The 21,347-nt window shown below is 40.1% G+C and overlaps 2 protein-coding genes across 8 annotated transcripts in view; one reads left to right on the top strand and one right to left on the bottom strand.

Moving 5' to 3' along the window:
• Window positions 1-21,347, bottom strand: part of PHYLLO (2-oxoglutarate decarboxylase/hydro-lyase/magnesium ion-binding protein) — a 117,446-nt gene that overhangs the window by 87,836 nt on the left and 8,263 nt on the right. For 6 of the 7 annotated variants that reach the window (XM_086433886.1, XM_086433885.1, XM_086433883.1 and 3 more), the window contains 5 exons: window positions 8,516-8,633; window positions 8,231-8,347; window positions 7,121-7,222; window positions 5,939-5,998; window positions 5,702-5,770 (listed from right to left, as the gene is read on the bottom strand). In XM_086433886.1, the coding sequence (XP_086290012.1) occupies window positions 5,702-5,770; window positions 5,939-5,998; window positions 7,121-7,222; window positions 8,231-8,347; window positions 8,516-8,633 (466 nt within the window). The other variant, XM_086433889.1, reaches the window with a different exon arrangement.
• On the top strand, window positions 801-2,547 carry LOC147405974 (uncharacterized). Its single transcript, XM_086433890.1, has 2 exons — window positions 801-1,486; window positions 1,771-2,547. The coding sequence occupies exons 1-2, from the start codon at window positions 1,189-1,191 to the stop codon at window positions 1,806-1,808; spliced, it is 336 nt and encodes a 111-aa protein (XP_086290016.1). The 5' UTR covers window positions 801-1,188; the 3' UTR covers window positions 1,809-2,547.

Here is a 21,347-nt window from a genome sequence, read left to right on the forward strand (position 1 = left end):
ACGAGGCACCCACTGCTGTTACCTATTAATCCAAATGATATTAGAGTGTCATAGTTGTTAGTAGGATAGGCAGCAAACTTACCATAAATTGTTGTACATTTATTTAGGAAACAAATCTGTCAAACCTACCATAAAATGTGGTATAGTTATTTAGGAAACAGATTTGTGAATAGCTTTCCTTAATTAGGAGATTCTGTAATTAGGATGCATATAATGTTGTATAGTTATTTAGGAAACAGATCTGTAAATATCTTTCCTGAATTAGGAGATGCTGCAATTAGGATGCTTAATGTTAGGAGATGCTGTAATTAGGAGAAAAAGACTTCTATATAAGAAAAGGACCACTCAATTGAGGGTCATTGAGCAAATCTGACATGGTATCAGAGCCACTCTCTGAATCAACCTTGTCTTTGGTCCAATTTTTATAGTTCTAGGCTCTGGTTTTCTGGTTTCTTGGGTGCGGGTTCTGGTTTGCAGTTTTCGTTTTTTTTTTGGTGAATTTCGAGAGATTCTAGTTATGGCTAACAACTCCAACTCAAAAGTCTTTCAAACTCGGTTTACAGGGAAGAATTATGCTGCCTGAGAATTTCAGTTTCAACTTTTTGTCATGGGAAAGGAGTTGTGGGGACATGTTGATGGGAGTGATCCAACACCTACCGATCCTACGAAGTTGGTTCAATGGAAGGTGAAAGATGCTCGCGTGATGACTTGGATTCTTGGGTCTGTAGATCTACTGCTTATACTCAATTTAAGGCCTCACAAGACGGCTAAATCGATGTGGGAGTACCTGAAAAGGTCTATCATCAAGATCATTCCGCCCGACGATTTCAGTTGGAAACTGATCTTGCTGTCTATTCCCAAGGTACACTCTCTATTCAGGAATATTTTTGTGGTTTTCAGAATCTTTGGGCTGAGTTTTCCGACATTGTGTATGCCAACGTGTCGGCCGAGTCTCTATCTGCTGTTCAAGCAGTCCATGAAGCTAGCAAAAGAGACCAGTTTTTAATGAAACTAAGGCCAGAATTCGAGTCTATTCGCTCCAACCTGATGCACAGGGATCCTTCACCATCTCTTGATGTGTGTTTTGGAGCACTTCTCCGAGAGGAACAACGTCTTTTTACTCAATCTTCGCTTCCGCAAGAGAATGCTGTTGCATACGCTGCTCAAGGCAAAGGGAGGAGTTGAGACATGCGTACGGTTCAATGCTACAGTTGCAAAGATTATAGGCATATTGCTGCCCATTGTGCTAAAAAGTTCTGCAGCTACTGTAAACAGAAGGGACACATCATCAAAGAATGCCCAACACGTCCTCAAAACCAACCCGTGAATGCTTATCATGCTACTGCTACTGGCCACACTTCGGATGGGGTAACCAGCACTCGAAATCTCGCTCCAGTATCATCTTCCACTGCTGCTACACCTGCCCTTACACCAGAAATGGTACAGCAAATGATAGTCTCAGCATTTTCCGCTTTAGGGCTGCAAGGTAAGGGTACTATACCCTCTCAATCTTGGCTTGTTGATTCCGCTGCATTCAATCACATGACCAGTTCTCTTGATATGCTTAGCAATGTTCGTAAGTACACTGGTTCTTCTAATATTCAAGTTGCTAATGGCCATCTTTTACCGATTACTGGGGTTGGTGATATCGCACCATCACTTACTAATATTTTTGTATCACCTGGGCTTTCTACAAGTCTTATTTCGGTTGGAAAATTAGTGGATGATAATTATAATGTTCAGTTTTCTCGTGATGGTTGTCATGTACAGGATCCGGTGTCGGGGAGGACAATAGCGAAGGGGCCTAAAGTTGGGAGATTGTTTCCATTATACTTTTCCACTCCTAGTATCATTTCTTTGGCTTGAACTACTGTCTCCAATAATTGTGAAGTATGGCACAAACGCTTAGGCCATCCAAATAATGTTGTTTGATCTCATTTGCTGAATTCTGGTTCTTTGAAAAAAAGAGATTCTTTTTTGCCTCATGATTTGTCATTTGATTTTTTTACGTGTAAAATCGGAAAAAGTAAGATTCTTCCCTTCCCTTCTTTCGGGAGTAGGGCAAAGAATTGCTTTGACCTTGTTCATAGTGATGTATGGAGCATTACTCCTGTCATTTCTCATGCTCATTATAAATATTTTGTGACATTCATAGATGACCATAGTCGATATACTTGGGTATATTTTCTACGCTATAAGTCTGAAGTCTTTGCTGTTTTCAAATCGTTTCTAGCATATGTTGAAAATCAATTTACCACTAGCATTAAGACTTTACGATCTGATTCTAGTGGAGAATATATGTCTCATGAATTTCTTGAGTTTCTTCGTCACAAAGGAATTGTTTCTCACCGTTCGTGTCCTTATACACCTCAACAGAATGGCATGGCTGAGCGCAAAAATCGACATTTGTTAGATGTTGGTAGGACCTTGTTACTCTCATCTTCTGTTCCTCCTAAATTTTGGGTTGAAGCTTTAGCTACAGCAATATATTTGATTAATAGGTTGCCTTCTAAAGTGTTAAATTTCGACTCTCCATACTATCGTTTGCATAAACAGCCCCATAGCTTTCTTGACTTACACACGTTTGGATGTGTCTGTTTTGTGCATCTACCTCCGCATCAACGTCACAAATTCTCTGCGCAATCTGTGAAATGTGCCTTTATGGGATATAACTTATCTCAAAAAGGATTTGTGTGCTATGATGCTTCTTCTAATAAATTTCATATATCTCGTAATGTCGTTTTCTTTGAGCATCAATGTTTCTTTCCTAGTTCTATTAGATTGTCTCCTGCAATTTCTGTTCTTCCTCACTTTGATGATTTGATGTGCCCTCCTGAACGCTTCAAGCCTGGTTTTGTTTATGAACGCCGTCGACCAACTTTACCCCTTCATGAGTCTGATCTGCCACTTGATCCCGTTTTGCATCCTCCTCAACGATCTAGCCGTGCTACTCATCAACCGAATAGGTATGGTTTCCCTCATACCTCCTTCACGGCTACCTTATCAACTATATCGATTCCTAATTCCTACTCACAAGCTAATAAACATGAGTGTTGGAGAAAGGCTATGCAGGAAAAACTTCAAGCTCTTCAAGAAAATCAGACTTGGGACATGGTTCCTTGTCCTTCTCATATCAAGCTAATTGGATGTAAGTGGGTTTTTTCTGTGAAACTTCAGCCTGATGGGTCGGTGGACCGTTATAAGGCTCGTTTGGTTGCCCTTGGAAACCGCCAGGAGTATGGGGTTGACTATGAGGAGACCTTTGCTCCTGTCGCTAAAATGACCACTGTGCGTACTATTATTGCCATTGCAGCCTCTCAAGGATGGTCCCTTTGCCAGATGGATGTGAAGAATGCATTTCTTCACGGTGATTTATAGGAAGATGTTTACATGGCACCTCCTCCTGGCCTCTGCTCGTCATCGACGTCGAATGTGTGTAAGCTGAAGCGCTCTCTGTATGGTTTGAAACAAGCTCCTCGAGCCTGGTTTGATAAGTTCCGGGCTACCTTACTTCGGTTTTCTTTCATCCAAAGCCAATATGATTCATCGTTGTTTCTTCGTACGACCTCTGTTGGTATTGTTCTTCTTCTGGTTTATGTCGACGACATCGTCATCACTGGGACTGATTCTGCTCTCATTGATCAGCTCAAGCAGCATCTTCATGATTCCTTCCATATGAAAGATCTTGGCCCTCTCCGGTATTTCCTTGGTTTGGAAGTTCAGTCTGATTCATCTGGGATTTTCCTGCATCAGCATAAATACACGGAGGACTTGATTTCCTTGTCTGGTTTGCAGGATTCCTCTTCAGTGGATACCCCTTTGGAAGTGAATGTCAAGTATCGACGTGAGGAGGGCGATCTTCTTCCTGATCCCACTGTGTTTCGACAATTAGTTGGTAGTCTCAATTATCTTACTATTACACGGCCTGACATCTCCTTTGCTGTCCAGCAAGTCAGTCAATTTATGCAGTCTACTCGCCACCTTCATCTTGCCGCGGTCCGCCGAATTATTCGATATCTCCGGGGTTCCTCTCACTGTGGCTTGTTCTTCTCTACTGGTACTCCTCTTCGCCTTGTGGCTTTTAGTGATGCTGACTGGGCAGGATGTCCTGATACTCGTCGGTCTGTCACCGGGTGGTGTATGTTTCTTGGTGATTCACTTATCTCTTGGAAAAGTAAGAAACAGGATCGTGTTTCCAAATCTTCGACCGAGTCATAATATCGTGCCATGTCGGCAGCCTGCTCAGAGATTGTGTGGCTCCGTGGCTTACTTGCTGAGATAGGTTTTCCTCAGTCTACTCCTACTCCTCTTCATGCTGATAATACGAGTGCTATTCAGATCGCTACAAATCCCGTCTATCACGAGCGTACCAAACATATCGAGGTGGACTGCCATTCTATTCGGGAAGCTGTTGATACTCGGGTTATCTCTCTTCCACATGTCTCAAGCGACCTTCAGATAACAGATGTCTTCACCAAAGCTATGACACGACTACGTCATCAGTTTCTTGTTGGCAAATTGATGCTTCTTGATCGACCAACATCAATTTGAGGGGGGATGTTAGTAGGATAGGCAGCAAACTTACCATAAATTGTTGTACATTTATTTAGGAAACAAATCTGTCAAACCTACCATAAAATGTGGTATAGTTATTTAGGAAACAGATCTGTGAATGGCTTTCCTTAATTAGGAGATTCTGTAATTAGGATGCATATAATGTTGTATAGTTATTTAGGAAACAGATCTGTAAATATCTTTCCTGAATTAGGAGATGCTGCAATTAGGATGCTTAATGTTAGGAGATGTTGTAATTAGGAGAAAAAGACTTCTATATAAGAAAAGGACAACTCAATTGAGGGTCATTGAGCAAATCTGACAATAGTACTAAAATGAAGTAGCTACTATCATCGCAGAACCAAAACGAAGCAGCTACGACTATCGTAGAACCAAAATGAAGCACTTAGGACTAAAACAAAGCACTTAAGGCTGCCGCAAAGTTAATCAGAGGCTCTAGGTTTGTTCGCAGGACCAAAACGACACAGTAACTTCTGTTGTCTTGTTCTAGGTTGTCGCAGGATTCGATAATGGTGGTTGTAGCACCAAAAACAGCCACTAAAGTAGTTTAATTGCTATCGCACACCCAAAAACAGAGCAATTCATGTTACGTAAATACAAACCCTAACATAGGGTAGAAGCACAACGCATTATTGCAACATGTGATAAAACAAAAACAACAAAAAAATTGAAAGACCCCCGAAGGGGAGTAGATCGAATGAGATTAACTCTAAGTTAGGGTTTAGCAAGTAAAGAGAAGAAAGAAAGGAAGGGGAAAATTCCTTAGCTTTGATACCAAGAAGAATTTGAGAATAATTGTGTCAAGGCTCTTTATGAGAGTTTAGCAGGAATTTATATTAATTACAAAGGTCAAATTACATAAAGGTCCTTATAAATAAGAATTAACTAAAAGACTATCACTACTAAGTAATTAAGAATAGAAAGCAACTAACTAAATTATTTCCAATATGAATTTGGGAGCAAGAGGGGGAAATGTTAGTTCTCAAAATACTAATTAGTTCAAATGGAGCTTATAGATTACATTATTAAAAACGAAAAATAGAATTAGTAAATACAATTATATTGTCAAAAGGTGCCAATGCCATGTGTCAAAGAGAAACTAGATGATTGTCGGGTAGTAAAATACCATATTACAGCTAATAGCTATGGTTGGTGAAAGCCTGAAACAGAACTGATAAGAAATTGAAGCTTCTTCCTACAAGATAGCGAAGAGCAGTAAAAGCAATCAGATAGATCTCAAGTTTAATAAACCATATCAAGCACATTTTCCTTATTTTAGTAAGGTGATTAGTTCACTCTTTCCAAAAGAATATGTGAAAAGTGAATATTGAAGGAATAATTATTACCAGGTTAAAGTGAATACCAGTTCCAAGTAACTAGCACTGGTATCTTCTCCGACAAATGAATCTGCATTTATGTAGACCTACAAAAACCATATTGATCAACTCAAGAACATCAAGAGAGCCAATAGAAAAATGGCTAGATAGTCCAAAAATTCCTAACTCAATTTCATTGTAATCAAAGTTATTAGATGCATTTTTTAATATAACAAAGAAAAAAAAAATCATTTCAACAATTTTTTTATGGACATAGTATAAGAAATTTATTAATCAATAACCAGAAAGTCCAAGGTACAGAAGTAGGAGTCCAAGATGACCTACCTAGCAGAGTGGCAAAAACAAAATATAATGAAAAAGTCAATTAAAAAAAAAAAAAAACAATTGGGATGGGAAATATTTTTGCTACTCATAGATCTAAAGACTTAACCTCATGGGAAAGAATACGAATGAATCAAACTAGATTTGGTCTCCTCAATGGTATAAATATATATAGCAAAAAAAAACAAACCAAAAAAAAAAAACAAAGTTGAACAAAAACATAAGATCGATTGTCCGATCGATCGGATACTAATCCCGATCTATCGGATATCATACAGAAAAAAAAGAACTCTTAACAAATTAAAAGTTCATAACCATTAATTGGCCATCTTGATGGGGATTAGACATTAAGACAACGTATGGAAGGGAGGCTTTTCAACGTGTTTCTCTTCTATAAAGATTCTCAATTGGTCACAATTCTTAAATACAACACCAACAGATAAGGTTTGTTCCACATCAAGCAAGGGTTCTGTCCTTTGAAGGCCATGGAGAATTGATCATGTCATTCATTGCAAAGGAAACGAGATGTCAATTATATAGATTGAGATCACTGCATAACAAAAAATCTATGTACCAACAAGAGAAAAAATTACAAAGAATAAGTAAGAGGGGACCTACCTAGAATGCCTTTAAAAAGTAAGGCAAAATAATACATAAAGACCACAAACGAAATGATGGAGAGCTACAACTCCTCATCAATCACAAGTAGTTTAGGTCTAGACGATCATGATTTCCACAGATCAATTTTCTCATAATATGAATTCTTTTATCCTCGAATGTATAGTAACTTTGAGATGGATTAGTCAATCCAAAGAACTAATCACTAGATTACAGTAACATATTTAGCATTTTCAACAGTATGAGTTGAACAAAAGTAGAATGATTACCATTTGGACATTTTTATCATCCACCACATCAAACTTCTTAAGAATGGAGTTTATGCACTTGTAATGGGAGGCCTCTTTAGAAAGTGAAAAATGATGAGTAGCCTGAAAATTAAATTACAATAAAAATGATGAGGATATTCATAAATAGATACATAAATAGCTTAACCAAATCTTAACAAAATTAGCATGGGCATATTGTTGACGTGAAAACATAATTGATAGTCTAAGGATAAAAAATAAAAATAAATAAAATAAAATAATTCCATAGCTCCACCCCCTCCCTCCACCTTAATGGAACTACGGATGAATAGAAGGTAGAAATACAAACACCAACTAAACAAAAAAGGTTCTGCTAGAAAAAGAAACACTACTATATGCAACAATTGTTCAGAGAATGATAGTTAATCCTATTCTTACAATCAGTCTTTTAGTTATTTATGATAAAATAGTCTTTTTAATGTTATTTTCTTATTAAGGGTACAGATGTAACTTTTAAAGAAAGCTGGACTACCAAAATTTACTCTCCAAAATGGAATATGTTCTCCCCTTTTTAGTCATTTGGGCAAGATATTGAAAGATAGGAATGGTTGTGTTATCAAGAACAAGGGACATCAAGATATGTGGCATTAAATATTAAGTTAATATTCTATATTTGGACTTAGGTTTCGAGTGAGTTTAGGGAACTAGGTTTGATGACTTTTCCATTGAGACAGGAGAGCTAGTGGTGAGATGTTGATCTAGTGTCCTTTTTAGTTGGATATTACGAGGATCTCTCTTACAAGCCCATCTTCTTGGAATTAGTATTTGAATTTGCATTATTTTCCTTAATAAAATGCCAGTCTTCCCAACAAAGAAAAGGCACAAACTTCAACACATACAACGAATTCCAAGAATTGGGCAAATATCTCTGCATACAAACCAAAAGCAAAATAAATAAATAAGTGTTAAATGCGAATCTTTTACAACTAAATGTTGGATGTATGTGCATTCAAGATTTCCAAGTCCTCGCCTCAATATCTTGCATATAGCATCTGTTTTGCACAGAGACATAAACTTGCCAAAACAAAGTAGTACAATACTAACAAAATAAAAGAAAACAACTTAAACTACCTGGTAGAGAAATAACTCGAAAGAACAAATGGCTTTATCAAAGGTACAAAGTGAAGAGTCATTCCACGCCAATGTTGCTGCTAAGACAGACATATTCTCACATTCATCTATCTCAATCTGTGGAAATTATATTCTCAATTTTAGGAAAAAAAATTAAAATGTGTATTGCTCCCTTAGACTGAAGATTGAAAGAGAAATATGTGTACAAGTACAAGTAGGAAAAGCAAGCACTATGACCACACTCACATAAATACATACTAGTGAAGTGAGAGAATGTAATTTCACCTGAGGGATAAAGAAGTAAAATGAATCATTCTCATGCTTCATGGAAGATGATTCTATGTCAAAATTGATACCTATGAACCCATAAGCCCTTATCAGAGGTGAATCAACTGAAAGATATCTGCAGATGAATCAATAATAACACAAAGCATAACTTTAGATATTTAACACAAATATAAATTGGCCGTACTGAGATAAAATATAAAGCACTTACTCTATATTTAGTAAATTTCAAAAGGATAAGAAACCCAAGATTCTTCTGAGTGTATCAAACAGGACAGCAATACATTCATCACAACAGGAACAATACACTTATTAGTCTAGAAAAGGGTTTCACAATGTTGTAATATAAATACCTTCAACAAAATACATGCTTTCTACTCCATACACATCTTTTTTGTTTTCTAATGCATTACTCAGCACTCACCTATTAGGTAACAGACAGCCTTGCAAACTAATGCGACATTTTTTTGAATTTATCATACAAACTCTTCACACCTAATACAAAAATCATGAGATCACTACTTCAACATGCGCAACATGAAGAGGATAGCTAACGTAGGTTGCCATGTGCTACAGCTTAAGCTGTCTATTGTATATAAGATTTGCTATTATAAGAAACATTCATAGAAGAAAGAACAGAAAAAGAGAGATTGGGAGATAAAAGACTTGGGGGCACAGAAAATTAGGTCCACCTTTTCTGTGCCCTTTATTTATATTAATAGATAGGGACTAGTCAACGACCATAACACCCCCACAATACATCACAACAAATAAAATTCATACAAGCACAACTAAGTGCTTTCAAGGACACATCTGTCAATTGGTTTTCAGACTTTACATAAGGTGTACAAATTTCACCATTCAGAACTTTGTCTCTAATAAAGGGATAGTGTTGAATAATTCTGGTTTATTAGAATTTTTAGTCTTTTGTCCTTTTTTGTCTTTTCCATTTATATTAGTCTTTGTAATTCCACTTTAAAGCCTAATTAGGGTTAATCAATGAATTAACTTTTCTCTCCATTGTTTTTTACTTGGTATCAAAGCTTAGGCTCCATCGTCCCCTCCCCTTTCCTCCTTGTTGCAACCTCATCATCCTCTTCCTCCTTAAACCTATCATCAACAGCTCTCGACTTCAATAACTAGATCACCCCTACAGGGGTTGTTCGCTCCACACCCTAATCACATCATGTGATAGGGCCTTGAGACCTTCTTGAAGCCTTATGGCAGCAGTGTAGACATCCCTAATCGCATCAGTTGATTGTTTATTGGGCTGCGGCAACTGCAGTTGGGTGTTTAGTGGGCTGCGGCAACAGCAGTTGGCTGGTTATTGAGCTACAGCAACAGCAGGTGATGTTTAGTAGGCTACGGGTTATTGAGCTACAGCAACAGCAGGTGATGTTTAGTAGGCTGCGGCAACAGCAGTTGGCTGGTTATTGGGCTACGGCAACAGCAGGTGCTGTTTAGGAGGCTGTAGCAACAATAGTTGCTATTTTTTCTGGCTGTCAGGCCATTGTTAGTAGGGTACGACAACAGCAAGCTGCTGTTTGGGAAATTCTGGGGCACATGACAGCCACTGGATCCCTGGTTGAGGCCTACGACAATGGCATAACTACTCCTTGGTGCCCTACGATTGAGTTGATGGCTGTTCGGGTCACCTACAGCAGTGTTTAATCATCTTCCACGCCTCTTACGATCGTGTATTGCCACCTTTAGGGTGATGCGATTAGTTTCTTATTTGAACTCTCTTCAAACCAAAGCACATCTACTCTTTGATGGCCTCCGAGACGTTTTCTTCTTCGATCACTGGTAATAGTAATGTATCAGGTGGTCTTCCCCCTAATTCGACTGACTTTCCAGGCAGCAGTGTTTAATCATCTTCCACGCCTCTTACGATCGTGTATTGCCACCTTTAGGGTGATGCGATTAGTTTCTTATTTGAACTCTCTTCAAACCAAAGCACATCTACTCTTTGATGGCCTCCGAGACGTTTTCTTCTTCGATCACTGGTAATAGTAATGTATCAGGTGGTCTTCCCCCTAATTCGACTGACTTTCCAGGCATTCAAATTACCACCGTGAAATTAAATGGTCCCAATTATCTTCTTTAGGCAAGATCAGTTGAAATGTTCATTGGTGGAAAAGAAAAAATCGGTTACCTCACAGGGGCGGACAAACAACCTACACCGACCAACCCTAATTACTCCAACTGGTTTGCTAATAATTCTATAGTCCGTTCTTGGTTAGTTATATCTATGCAACCACATATTGCAAAAGGTTTTATGTTCTCCACGACAACAAAACAGATATGGGATTCCGCAAAGAACATCTACTTGCAACGTCAAAACAATGTCTGCATTTTTAACTTAGAGTGTGAGATTTCCCGCCTCTCTCAAGTTGACTCTTCAGTCACTACATACATGTCACAACTACGTGCTCGATGGGAAAAATTGACTTTCTATTCCTCATTCTATGCGTGGAAAGACCCTTCTGATGAAGGATTATATACGTCAATTCTGGATAAGAATCGAATCTTTTAGTTTCTAGCCGGTCTCCGAGATGAGTTTGAGTATGCGAGAGTTCATTTATTGGGTATGGATTTGTTTCCATCCTTACAGACTGCATATTCTTATGTATTGACTGATGAGAGTCGTTGCACAGCTACCTTACCTCATTCTTCAAGAAACCACTCCGCCATGCTTGCTCGCCTACCTTCTCCACAACCTCCTAGTAGGTCTCTCCTACATGTCAACAACACAAGTGTGATCATTGTGGAAAGTTGGGTCACGTAAAGGCCCGTTGTTATACACTTCATGAGCGTTCTAATCAGCAACGTCAACAATCTCAACGATCTTCAGCTCATGTAACTCTCAGTCGACTACTGATGTAGCACCTCCTTCAGCCATTACCTCCTCCTCGGATTCAGTATCTCTATCCTAAGCCGAGCTTAACAAGTTCAGGAAATTCTTCAATCAGATGGAAGCTTCATCTCAACCAGTCTTTACTTTTGCTCACTCAAGTACCTTTGCATCTACATATAGTGTTTTCACCATTTCCTTACCATGGATCATTGATTTTGGTGCCTCAAATGATATGACCAGTACATGTTTGTTCTAGTCATCGCAAGGTTCGCCTTATTGATGGTTCTTTGTCCTCTATAGTTGGTCAAAGTCAATTTTCTGTTACACCTTTTTTATCCTTAACTAATACACTGCATGTTCCTCAACTTACTACTAATCTCATATCTATTAGTAGCATTACCAAAAATTTGAATTGCAATGTAACTTTTTATCCCTCTCATTGTATCTTTCAGGATCTGGAGTCGAAGAAGACAATTGGCACTAGACGTGAAGTGCATGGCTTGTATATCTTGGATGCACTCGGTTCACCTAGCACTCATTTTGTTTCTTAGCATAGTAATAGCAGTCAGTCTAATAAGGCTCTTGTAATGCATTGGCACTTACGCTTAGGCCATATTTCTTTTGGATATTTGAAACACATGTTCCCTAATTTATTTCATAATAACAATTTACTTAATTTTTCATGTGAAACTTATCAATTAGCCAAACATGTGCGTTCTCATTATCCTATTAGTATGAATACTACTGCACCTGCTATGTTTGACCTTATTCACTCTGATGTGTGGGCTCCTTTCCCTGTTACATTCACTATCGATTTTCATTTTTTGTCTTGTTCATCGATGACCACAGTCACATTACTTGGGTCTATCTTATAAAACACAAGAGTAAAGTATATGGGATCTTCAAGCAATTTCTTGCTATGGCTCATACCCAGTTTGGTCATACCGTCAAGACATTCCGTTCTGATCATGGTACTGAATACACTTATACTGAGGTTTTAAAACTCTGTTTAGAGTTTGGCATTGAACACCAAATGTCCAATGTTAAGATTCCTCAACAAAATGACCGATTCGAAAGGAAAAATCGCCATATTCTGGAATTAGCCCGTGCCCTCTTTATTGACATGAACGTACCACAATCCTATTGGGCCGATGCAGTTCTTACTGTTGTTTATTGTTGAAATAAGTCTATTTATATGTCCTTTTTAGTCTTTTCCTCTATTAATGAGTATGTAATACCTTTTAAGCCTGATTAGGGCTAATTAATGATTATTATCTTTTTCTCTTAATTTCAATTTGGTATCAGAGCCTCTCTCTCTCTACCTCCATCGATCTTCCACTCCTTCTGCGACAAATCGATTGACTACTCTTCATCAAAACAACACACACACACTCGTCTTCAATTCGTATCACCCCTACGGGGGTTCTCCGACACGATACAACCCTATTACATCATGCGATAGGATTCCTTAGTCATTCAGAGCCTACGATCAGGCTGTGTTCACAGCAGCAATGCTGTTTGAGGATAACGATGTCAATAGTGGTTTTATCTAAGCCTTGCAACACCCAAAGTGGATGTCTTCGAGCCTTGCGACTCTGAAAACACCTTCGTCCAACTCTTGCGACCATAGTCTGCCTCGTACGACGTTGGTAAGTGGTTGTTTGAGGCTGTTTGAGCCCTGCGATCACAGCAGGTCTATGATTCTGAGCAGGCGACACAAGTAGGTGGCTGCTCTAGTTCGTGCGACACTTGTGGGTGGCCATCTGGCCTTCATTATCACAGTAGGTGACTTCCTTGTACTGTACGAAACAGCAGATTGCTGTTATAAGGCTGCTCTAGTTTGTGCGACACTTGTGGGTGGCCATTTGGGCTCCTAAATCACAGCAGGTGACTGTTCTTTATCGATTCGATCATCGTCAGGGTCATATGAGGATGGTGACAATTGTTTTGAACATCTATGGAGGTCTGTGATTACAGCTAGATGTTATTTGAGACTATTCTACAAGCAGTGTTACTCCTAGAGACTCTACACTTGCAAGATTGACTGCTCGGATAACCCATAGCAGTGTTTAATTAGATTCCACGAGTGTTGCGATCATTTTATCCTAGGGAGTTGTGTCCTTATCCAACTTGAACTCGCTTCCAACCATAGTATTCGGATTATTCGATGGCTTCTGAGACATCCTCGTCCTCGATCACTGGTAATAGTAATGGATTGAGTGGTCCGCTTTCTCACTCAACCGACTTTCCAGGTATTCAGATTACTACAGTGAAATTAGATGGTCCTAATTATCTCCTCTGGGCACGATCAGTTGAAATGTTCATTGGTGGAAAAGGGAAAATTGGTTACCTCATAGGGGCGGACAAACAACCTTCACAGACTGACAATTCTTACTCCCATTGGTTTGCTAATGATTCTATGGTCCGTTCATGGCTGGTTACTTCGATGCAACCACACATTGCGGCTGGTTTTATGTTTTCCTCGACAGCAAAACAGATATGGGATTCCGCAAAGAGCATTTACTCGCAACGTCAGAACAATGTTAGGATTTTCAACTTGGAGCGTGAGATTTCTCATCTTTCACAAGGAGACTCTTCAGTTACCACCTATATATCACAGTTACGTGCTCGGTGGGAAGAATTGTCTTTCTATTCCTCATCTTATGCTTGGAAGGACTCTTTTGACGAGACATTATATTCGTCGATTCTTGATAAGAATCGGGTTTTTCAGTTTTTAGCTGGTCTTCGGGATGAGTTTGAGTATGCGAGAGTTCATTTGTTGGGTATGGATCCGTTTCCGTCTTTACAGACCGCATATTCTTATGTCTTGGCTGATGAGAGTCGTCGCGCAGCTATCCTACCTCATTCTTCGGGAGATCATTCTGTTATGCTTGCTCGCCTATCGTCTCCACAAAACCCCAGTGGGTCTATGCCTACCCGTCAACGACATAAGTGTGATCATTGTGGAAAGTTGGGTCATGTTAAGGCTCGATGTTATGCACTTCATGGTCGTCCTAATCAGCAACAACAACAGTCTCAGCGATCTTCAGCTCATGCAGTTTCTCAGTCGACTACTGATTTACCACCTCCTTCAGTTACTACATCCTCATCAGATTTGGTATCTTTATCCCAGGCTGATCTCGACAAGTTCAGAAAATTCTTCAATCAGATGGAGACTTCATCTCAGCCGGTCTCTACATTCGCTCACTCAGGTACTATTGCATCTGCACATAGTGTTTCCACCACTTCCTCACCATGGATCATTGATTCTGGTGCCTCCGATAACATGACTGGTACGTCATCCCTATTCAAAACTTATAGTGTTTGTTCTGGTCATCGCAAGGTTCGCCTTGCTGATGGTTCTTTGTCTTCTATCGCTGGTCAAGGTCTTTTTCCTATTACATCTTCTTTATCCTTGACTAACACACTGCATGTTCCTCAACTCACTACTAATCTTATATCTGTTAGTAGTATTACCAAAACTTTGAATTGCAGTGTAACATTTTATCCCTCTCATTGTATCTTTCAGGATCTGGAGTCGAAGAGGACGATTGGCACTGGACGTGAAGAAAATGGACTGTATCTCTTGGATGTACCTGGTTTACCTAGCACACATTCTGTTTCCCAGATTAGTTGTAATAGTCAATCTAATAAGGCTCTTGTAATGCGTTGGCACTTACTTTTAGGCCATATTTCGTTTGGATATTTGAAACACATGTTCCCTGTTTTATTTAATAATAACAATTTGCTTGATTTTTCTTGTGAAACTTGCCAATTAGCTAAACATGTGCGTTCTTCCTATCCTGTTAGTATGAATATGGTTGCCCTTGCTATATTTGATCTAATTCATTCTGATGTGTGGGGTCCTTCCCCGGTCCCATCCACTCTTGGTTTTCGTTACTTTGTCTTTTTCATTGATGACCATAGTCGTACCACTTGGGTCTATCTTATGAAACACAAGAGTGAAGTTTGTGGAATCGTTAAGCAATTTCTTGCTATGGTTCATACCCAGTTTGGTCGTACCGTCAAGACTTTCCATTCTGATCATGGTACTGAGTACACCTATAGTGCAGTCTTAAAACTTTGTTTAGAGTCTGGCATTGAGCATCAAATGTCTAATGTTAAGACTCCTCAGCAAAATGGTCGTTCAGAACGAAAAAATCGTCATATTCTAGAGTTAGCTCGTGCCATCTCTATTGGTATGAATGTGCCCCAATCTTATTGGGCCGATGTTGTTCTTACTGCTGTTTACCTTATTAATCGCACCCCCTCCCGCGTTCTTCAGTTTGCCACGCCTCTTTCTCAGCTCGATCTGAATCGTCCCCTGTTTCCCCTTTCTCCACGTGTGTTTGGGTGCGTATGTTTTGTTCAAATTCTTGATCAAACTCGTACTAAACTTGACCTTAAGGTTGTAAAATGTATTTTTTTGGGTTATTCCTCTACCCAGAAAGGTTACCGGTGTTACCATCCTCCTTCTCGACGGCGGTTCATTTCTCAGGATGTTTCCTTCTTTGAGCACACCCCATACTACAATGGGTTAGTTGGCACTCACTCTGAGTGGTTTCCTCTCGATTCCCCGGATGATCCTCTTCCTGTTACCTTTCCTCTTCCCTTACCTGTACCCTTCTCTCCACCCCCTGTAAGTGTCTCACCTCCTCCTCTGCAGGTTTACTCTCGGCGTCCACGCGATACTACCATCACTTCTATGCTAGACCAGCTCGCCTCTTTGCCTTCAGATCCGTCACCTTCTGTTCCCTGTGATGATCGTCCTATTTCTACTCGTAAGGGTAAGCGCACTTGTACTTATCCTATTTCTAATTATGTATCTGATTCTGCACTATCACCCTCCTATCGGAGTTTTCTTGCCTCTGTTTCTGCTGTTTCTCTTCCTACTACTGTTGCAGATGCTATTGCCCATCCTGAGTGGCGAGCAGCTATGATTGATGAGTTGAATGCTCTTGAAAAGACTCAAACTTGGGAACTGGTTCCTCTCCCGCCTAGAAGGAAAGCTGTGGGATGTCGTTGGGTTTTTACACTTAAGCATAATCCAGACGGTTCTATTGCTAGGTATAAGGCTCGTCTAGTAGCCAAAGGTTATGCTCAGACTTATGGAATGATTATCAGGAGACATTTGCTCCGGTTGCCAAAATGACCACCATTCGCGTTCTTCTTTCTGCGGCCGCTATCAAAGGTTGGCCTCTCTATCAGTTAGATGTCAAGAATGCGTTTCTCAATGGTGATCTTCAGGAAGAGGTTTATATGGTCCAACCTCCTGGGTTTCTTACATCTGCCTCTCCTACACATGTCTGTCGTCTTCGCCGTTCTCTTTATGGTCTGAAGCAATCTCCCCGTGCATGGTCTGAGCGTTTTACTAAGGCCATGTATCAGTTTGGCTTCCATCAGAGCTCTGCCGATCACACCCTTTTCTTGCGTCACTCTCACGGAAAAACTGTTGCTCTGATTGTTTATGTTGATGATATTGTTCTTACTGGAAATGATACGGATGGTATTACTGAGGTAAAATCTTACTTAGGCTGTCAATTTGAGATTAAGGATCTTGGGCATCTTCGCTATTTTCTGGGTATTGAGGTAGCGCGATCCAAGTCTGGTATATTTGTTTCTCAGCGAAAGTATGTCCTTGATTTACTCAGTGACTCCGGTCAGCTTGGTTCTCGCCCCGCTGATACTCCTATTGAGCAGAATCACAGGTTGGCTGATTCTGAGGGGGAGTGTGTGTCAGATATTGGACAGTATCAGCGACTTGTGGGAAAATGGATTTATTTGTCTATGACTCGTCCAGATATTGCGTATGCTGTTAGCGTTGTCAGTCAGTTTATGCACTCGCCTCGAACATCTCATCTTACTGCAGTCTATCGTATTCTTAGATATCTGAAGAGATGTCCTGGTCGAGGTATTTTGCTTAGTAATCATGGCCATTTACGTGTTGAGGCATAGACAGATGCAGATTATGCTGATTCAATGACTGATAGACGTTCTACTTCTGGGTACTTTACTAAAGTTGGTGGTAACTTGGTAACTTGGCGCAGTAAAAAGCAGGATGTGGTTTCTCGGTCGAGTGCTGAGTCTGAATACAGAGCTATGGCACTTGGAGTGTGTGAGTTGTTGTGGCTCAAGATCTTATTAGCTGACCTGTGTCTTCCTGTGCCAGTCCCATTCTTACTATATTGCGATAACAAGTCAGCTATTAACATAACGGCAAATCCAGTTCAACATGACAGAACGAAACATATCGAAGTTGATCGTCATTTTATTAGAGAAAAGATTATTTCTGGACAAATTTGTACTCCCTTTGTTCCTACATCTCAACAACTCGCTGATGTTCTTACTAAAGGAGTTAGTAAAATTATCTTTGAAGGTGTACTATCCAAGTTGGGTGTTGTTGACATTCACGCACCAACTTGAGGGGGAGTGTTGGAATAAGTCTATTTATATGTCCTTTTTAGTCTTTTCCTCTATTAATGAGTATGTAATACCTTTTAAGCCTGATTAGGGCTAATTAATGATTATTATCTTTTTCTCTTAATTTCAATTTTTATATTATTTATCAGACTCCCTCCCGGGTTCTTCAGCTTGCCACCCCCTTCTCTAAGCTCCATCCGGATTGTCCTTTGTTTCCACTTCCTCCACGCGTGTTTGGGTGCATCTGCTTTGTTCAAATTCTTGACCAAACTAGTACTAAACTTGACCCAAAAGCCGTTAAATGTATTTTTTTGGGTTATTCCTCTACCCAGAAAGGATACCGCTGTTATCATCCTCATTCTCGAAGGCGTTTCATTTCTTGGGATGTTTCCTTCTTTAAGTATACCTCATACTATAATGAGTCAGTTGATATTTAGTCCGAGTGCTTTCCTTTAAATTCTCCTAATGATGATCCCTCTCCCTTGTTATTTCCTCTTCCCATACCTATTCCTCCTTCTCCACCCCTTGTCAGCTTGTCACCTCCTTCATTGCAAGTTTACTCTCGACAACCACGCAATACAACCATCACTTCTATGCCGGACCAGCATGCTTTCTCGCCTCCAGCTCCGCTTCCTACTGTCCCTTGTAATGATCGTCCTATTACTACTCGCAAGGGTAAGCGCACTTGTACTTATCATATTTCTAATTATATATCTGATTCTGCTCTATCACCCTCTTATCGGAACTTTCTTGTTTCTGTTTCCACTGTTTCTCCTCTTAATACTGTTGCAATGCTATTGCCCATCCTGAGTGGCGAGCCGCTATGATTGATGAGTTGAATGCTCTTGAAAAGACTCAAACTTGGGAACTTGTTCCTCTTCTGCCTGGGAGGAAAGCTGTGGGATGTCGCTGTGTTTTCACCCTTAAGTATAATCCCGATGGTTCTATTACTTGTTATAAGACCCGTCTGGTGGTAAAGGGTTATGCTCAGGCTTATGGGATTGATTATTATGAAACATTCGCTCTAGCTGCCAAGATGACCACTATTCGAGTTCTTTTTTCTATTGCCACAATAAGAAGATGGCTTCTCTTTCAGTTAAATGTCAAAAATGCATTTCTCAATGATGATCTTCAGGAAGAAGTCTATATGGTCCAACCTCCTGATTTTCTCACACCTGCTTCTCCTACACATGTATGTTGTCTTCGTCACTCTCTTTATGGACTAAAGCAGTCTCCTCGCGCATGATCTGAGCGTTTTACTAGGACAGTGCATCAGTTTGATTTCCATCAGAGTTCTACTAATCACACTCTTTCTTGCGACACTCTAAGGGCAAAACTGTCGCTCTAATTGTTTATGTAGATGATATTGTCCTTACTGGAGATGATAGTACTGGTATTACCAGAAGAATTTTAGAAGGGGTAAAATCTCAAGTCTCATAATGAGAGCTTGATATATATTTATAATCCATAATAATAGAATGGACATAACTGCCCTTACATAGAAAGAATATAAATAAACTAATGAAAATAAAACTAGAACTAACTATCCTAGTATTTCCAGTTTCCAATACTCCCCCTCAAGCTGGGGCAAATATATCAACTAGGCCCAGCTTGGCAAGATGAGAGTTTGTGACAGAAGATCCAACAGACTTTGTAAGCATATCAGCCAGTTGATCTGAAGAAGGAACAAAGATTGTCTTAAGTACACCAGATCGAACTTTCTCCCTGAGAAAGTGAACATCAACCTCGATGTGCTTAGTCATTTCGTGGAGGACTGAGTCAGATGCAAGCATGATAGCAGACTTGTTGTCACAGACCAGCGAGGAGGAACCATCAGTAGGAAATCCTAACTCTATTAGCAAAGATCGAAACCAAAGAAGTTCACATGTGCCAAGGGCCATAGCCCGATACTCCGCTTCAGCAGAGGAACGAGAAACCACACTCTGTTTCTTACTTTTCCACAAAATAAGATTACCGCCATAGAAGGTACAAAAACCAGATGTAGATCTCCTATCTGTAAGAGAACCCGCATAATCAGCATCAGTAAAACATGACAGATGTGGCTGAGCAGTAGATGAATAAAATAAGCCTAGACCAGGACGAGACTTCAAGTAGCGAAGAATACGATACACAGCATCAAGATGAGAGGTACGCGGAGCATGCATAAACTGACTGACTACACTAACTGCGAAGGTCAAATCCGGTCTAGTGTTAGTCAGATAAATCAAACGGCCTACGAGTCTCTGGTAAGATGAAGGATCAAATAAAAGTTCCTCAGATTCAGCATGAAGACGATGATTCTGATCCATTGGGATAGAGGCAGGACGACAATCAAGCATACCAGTGTCCTGAAGAAGATCCAATGTGTATTTACGTTGAGATAACGAAATACCACGCTGTGAACAGGCTACCTCTAATCCCAAAAAGTACTTGAGGGGACCTAAGTCTTTAACCTCAAAGGTTAACTCTGTCAATCCACTGTGTATCATTTCCAGTTACTATAATATCATCCACATAAACCAAGACAATGGTATTGCGGCCATCTTTTCCTCGTCGAGTAAAGCAAGTATGGTCAGAGTGGCATCTGAAAAACCCCATAGATAGAATGACTTCAGAGAAACGCTGGAACCAAGCTCGTGGAGATTGCTTTAGGCCATACAGAGATTTGAGGAGGCGACATACTTTCCCAGAATACTTCCCCTGAAGACGAAACCCAAGAGAGGGGTCCATATAAATAACCTCTGTCAGATCACCATTTAGAAAGGCATTCTTCACATCAAGCTGGTGAAGAGGCCATGAATGACAGGCCGCTAAAGAGATAAGTAACCGGACAGTAGACAGTTTGGCTACAGGGGCAAATGTGGCTCCAAAGTCCTTTCCCGGAGTCTGCATAAATCCCTTAGCAACAAGTTGAGCCTTGTAACGATCAACAGTACCATCTGCGAGATACTTGACTGTGAAAACCCATTTACAACCAACAGTCTGCTCCCCAAAAGGAAGTGAAACAAGATCCCAGATGTGGTTCTTCTGCAATGCATCCATCTCAGTAGTCATAGCTCTAGTCCACATAGGATCACGTAAAGCCTCAGATACAGACCGAGGAACTCGAATAGAGGCTATGGTGGCAAGATAGGTTCGATAGCAAGGAGAAAGACCCTGATAAGAAACAAACTGGGCGATAGGTTGATCAATAACACACCCTCGCTTACCTTTGCGAAGTGCAATAGGTAAGTGAGAGTCAGAAATAGAAGGAGTAGGCGTAAATGTAGAAGAGGATATACCTGAGTCCAAGGAGGAGGTTAGCAAAGTTTGAGAGAGGGGAGGGCGACGAGAGTAAACTTGCAGCGGCGGCGGCGAAGATGAAGATGGAGAGAAAACTGGATAGGGTAGCACTATTGGGGAAGAATCCTGCAAAGTATAAGAGTCCTGCAAAGAAGATGAAGTACGAAAATATGGAACATTTTCAATAAAAGTGACATCCAGGGAATGAATAATACGATGAATAAGGGGATCATAGCAGCGATACCCCTTTGACATGGAAGAGTAACCCAAGAA

Source organism: Akebia trifoliata, chromosome 3 (genome assembly GCF_017979445.1).
Source record: "Akebia trifoliata isolate Shusen 1 chromosome 3, ASM1797944v1, whole genome shotgun sequence".
In the NCBI taxonomy this organism is placed as follows: Eukaryota; Viridiplantae; Streptophyta; class Magnoliopsida; order Ranunculales; family Lardizabalaceae; genus Akebia; species Akebia trifoliata.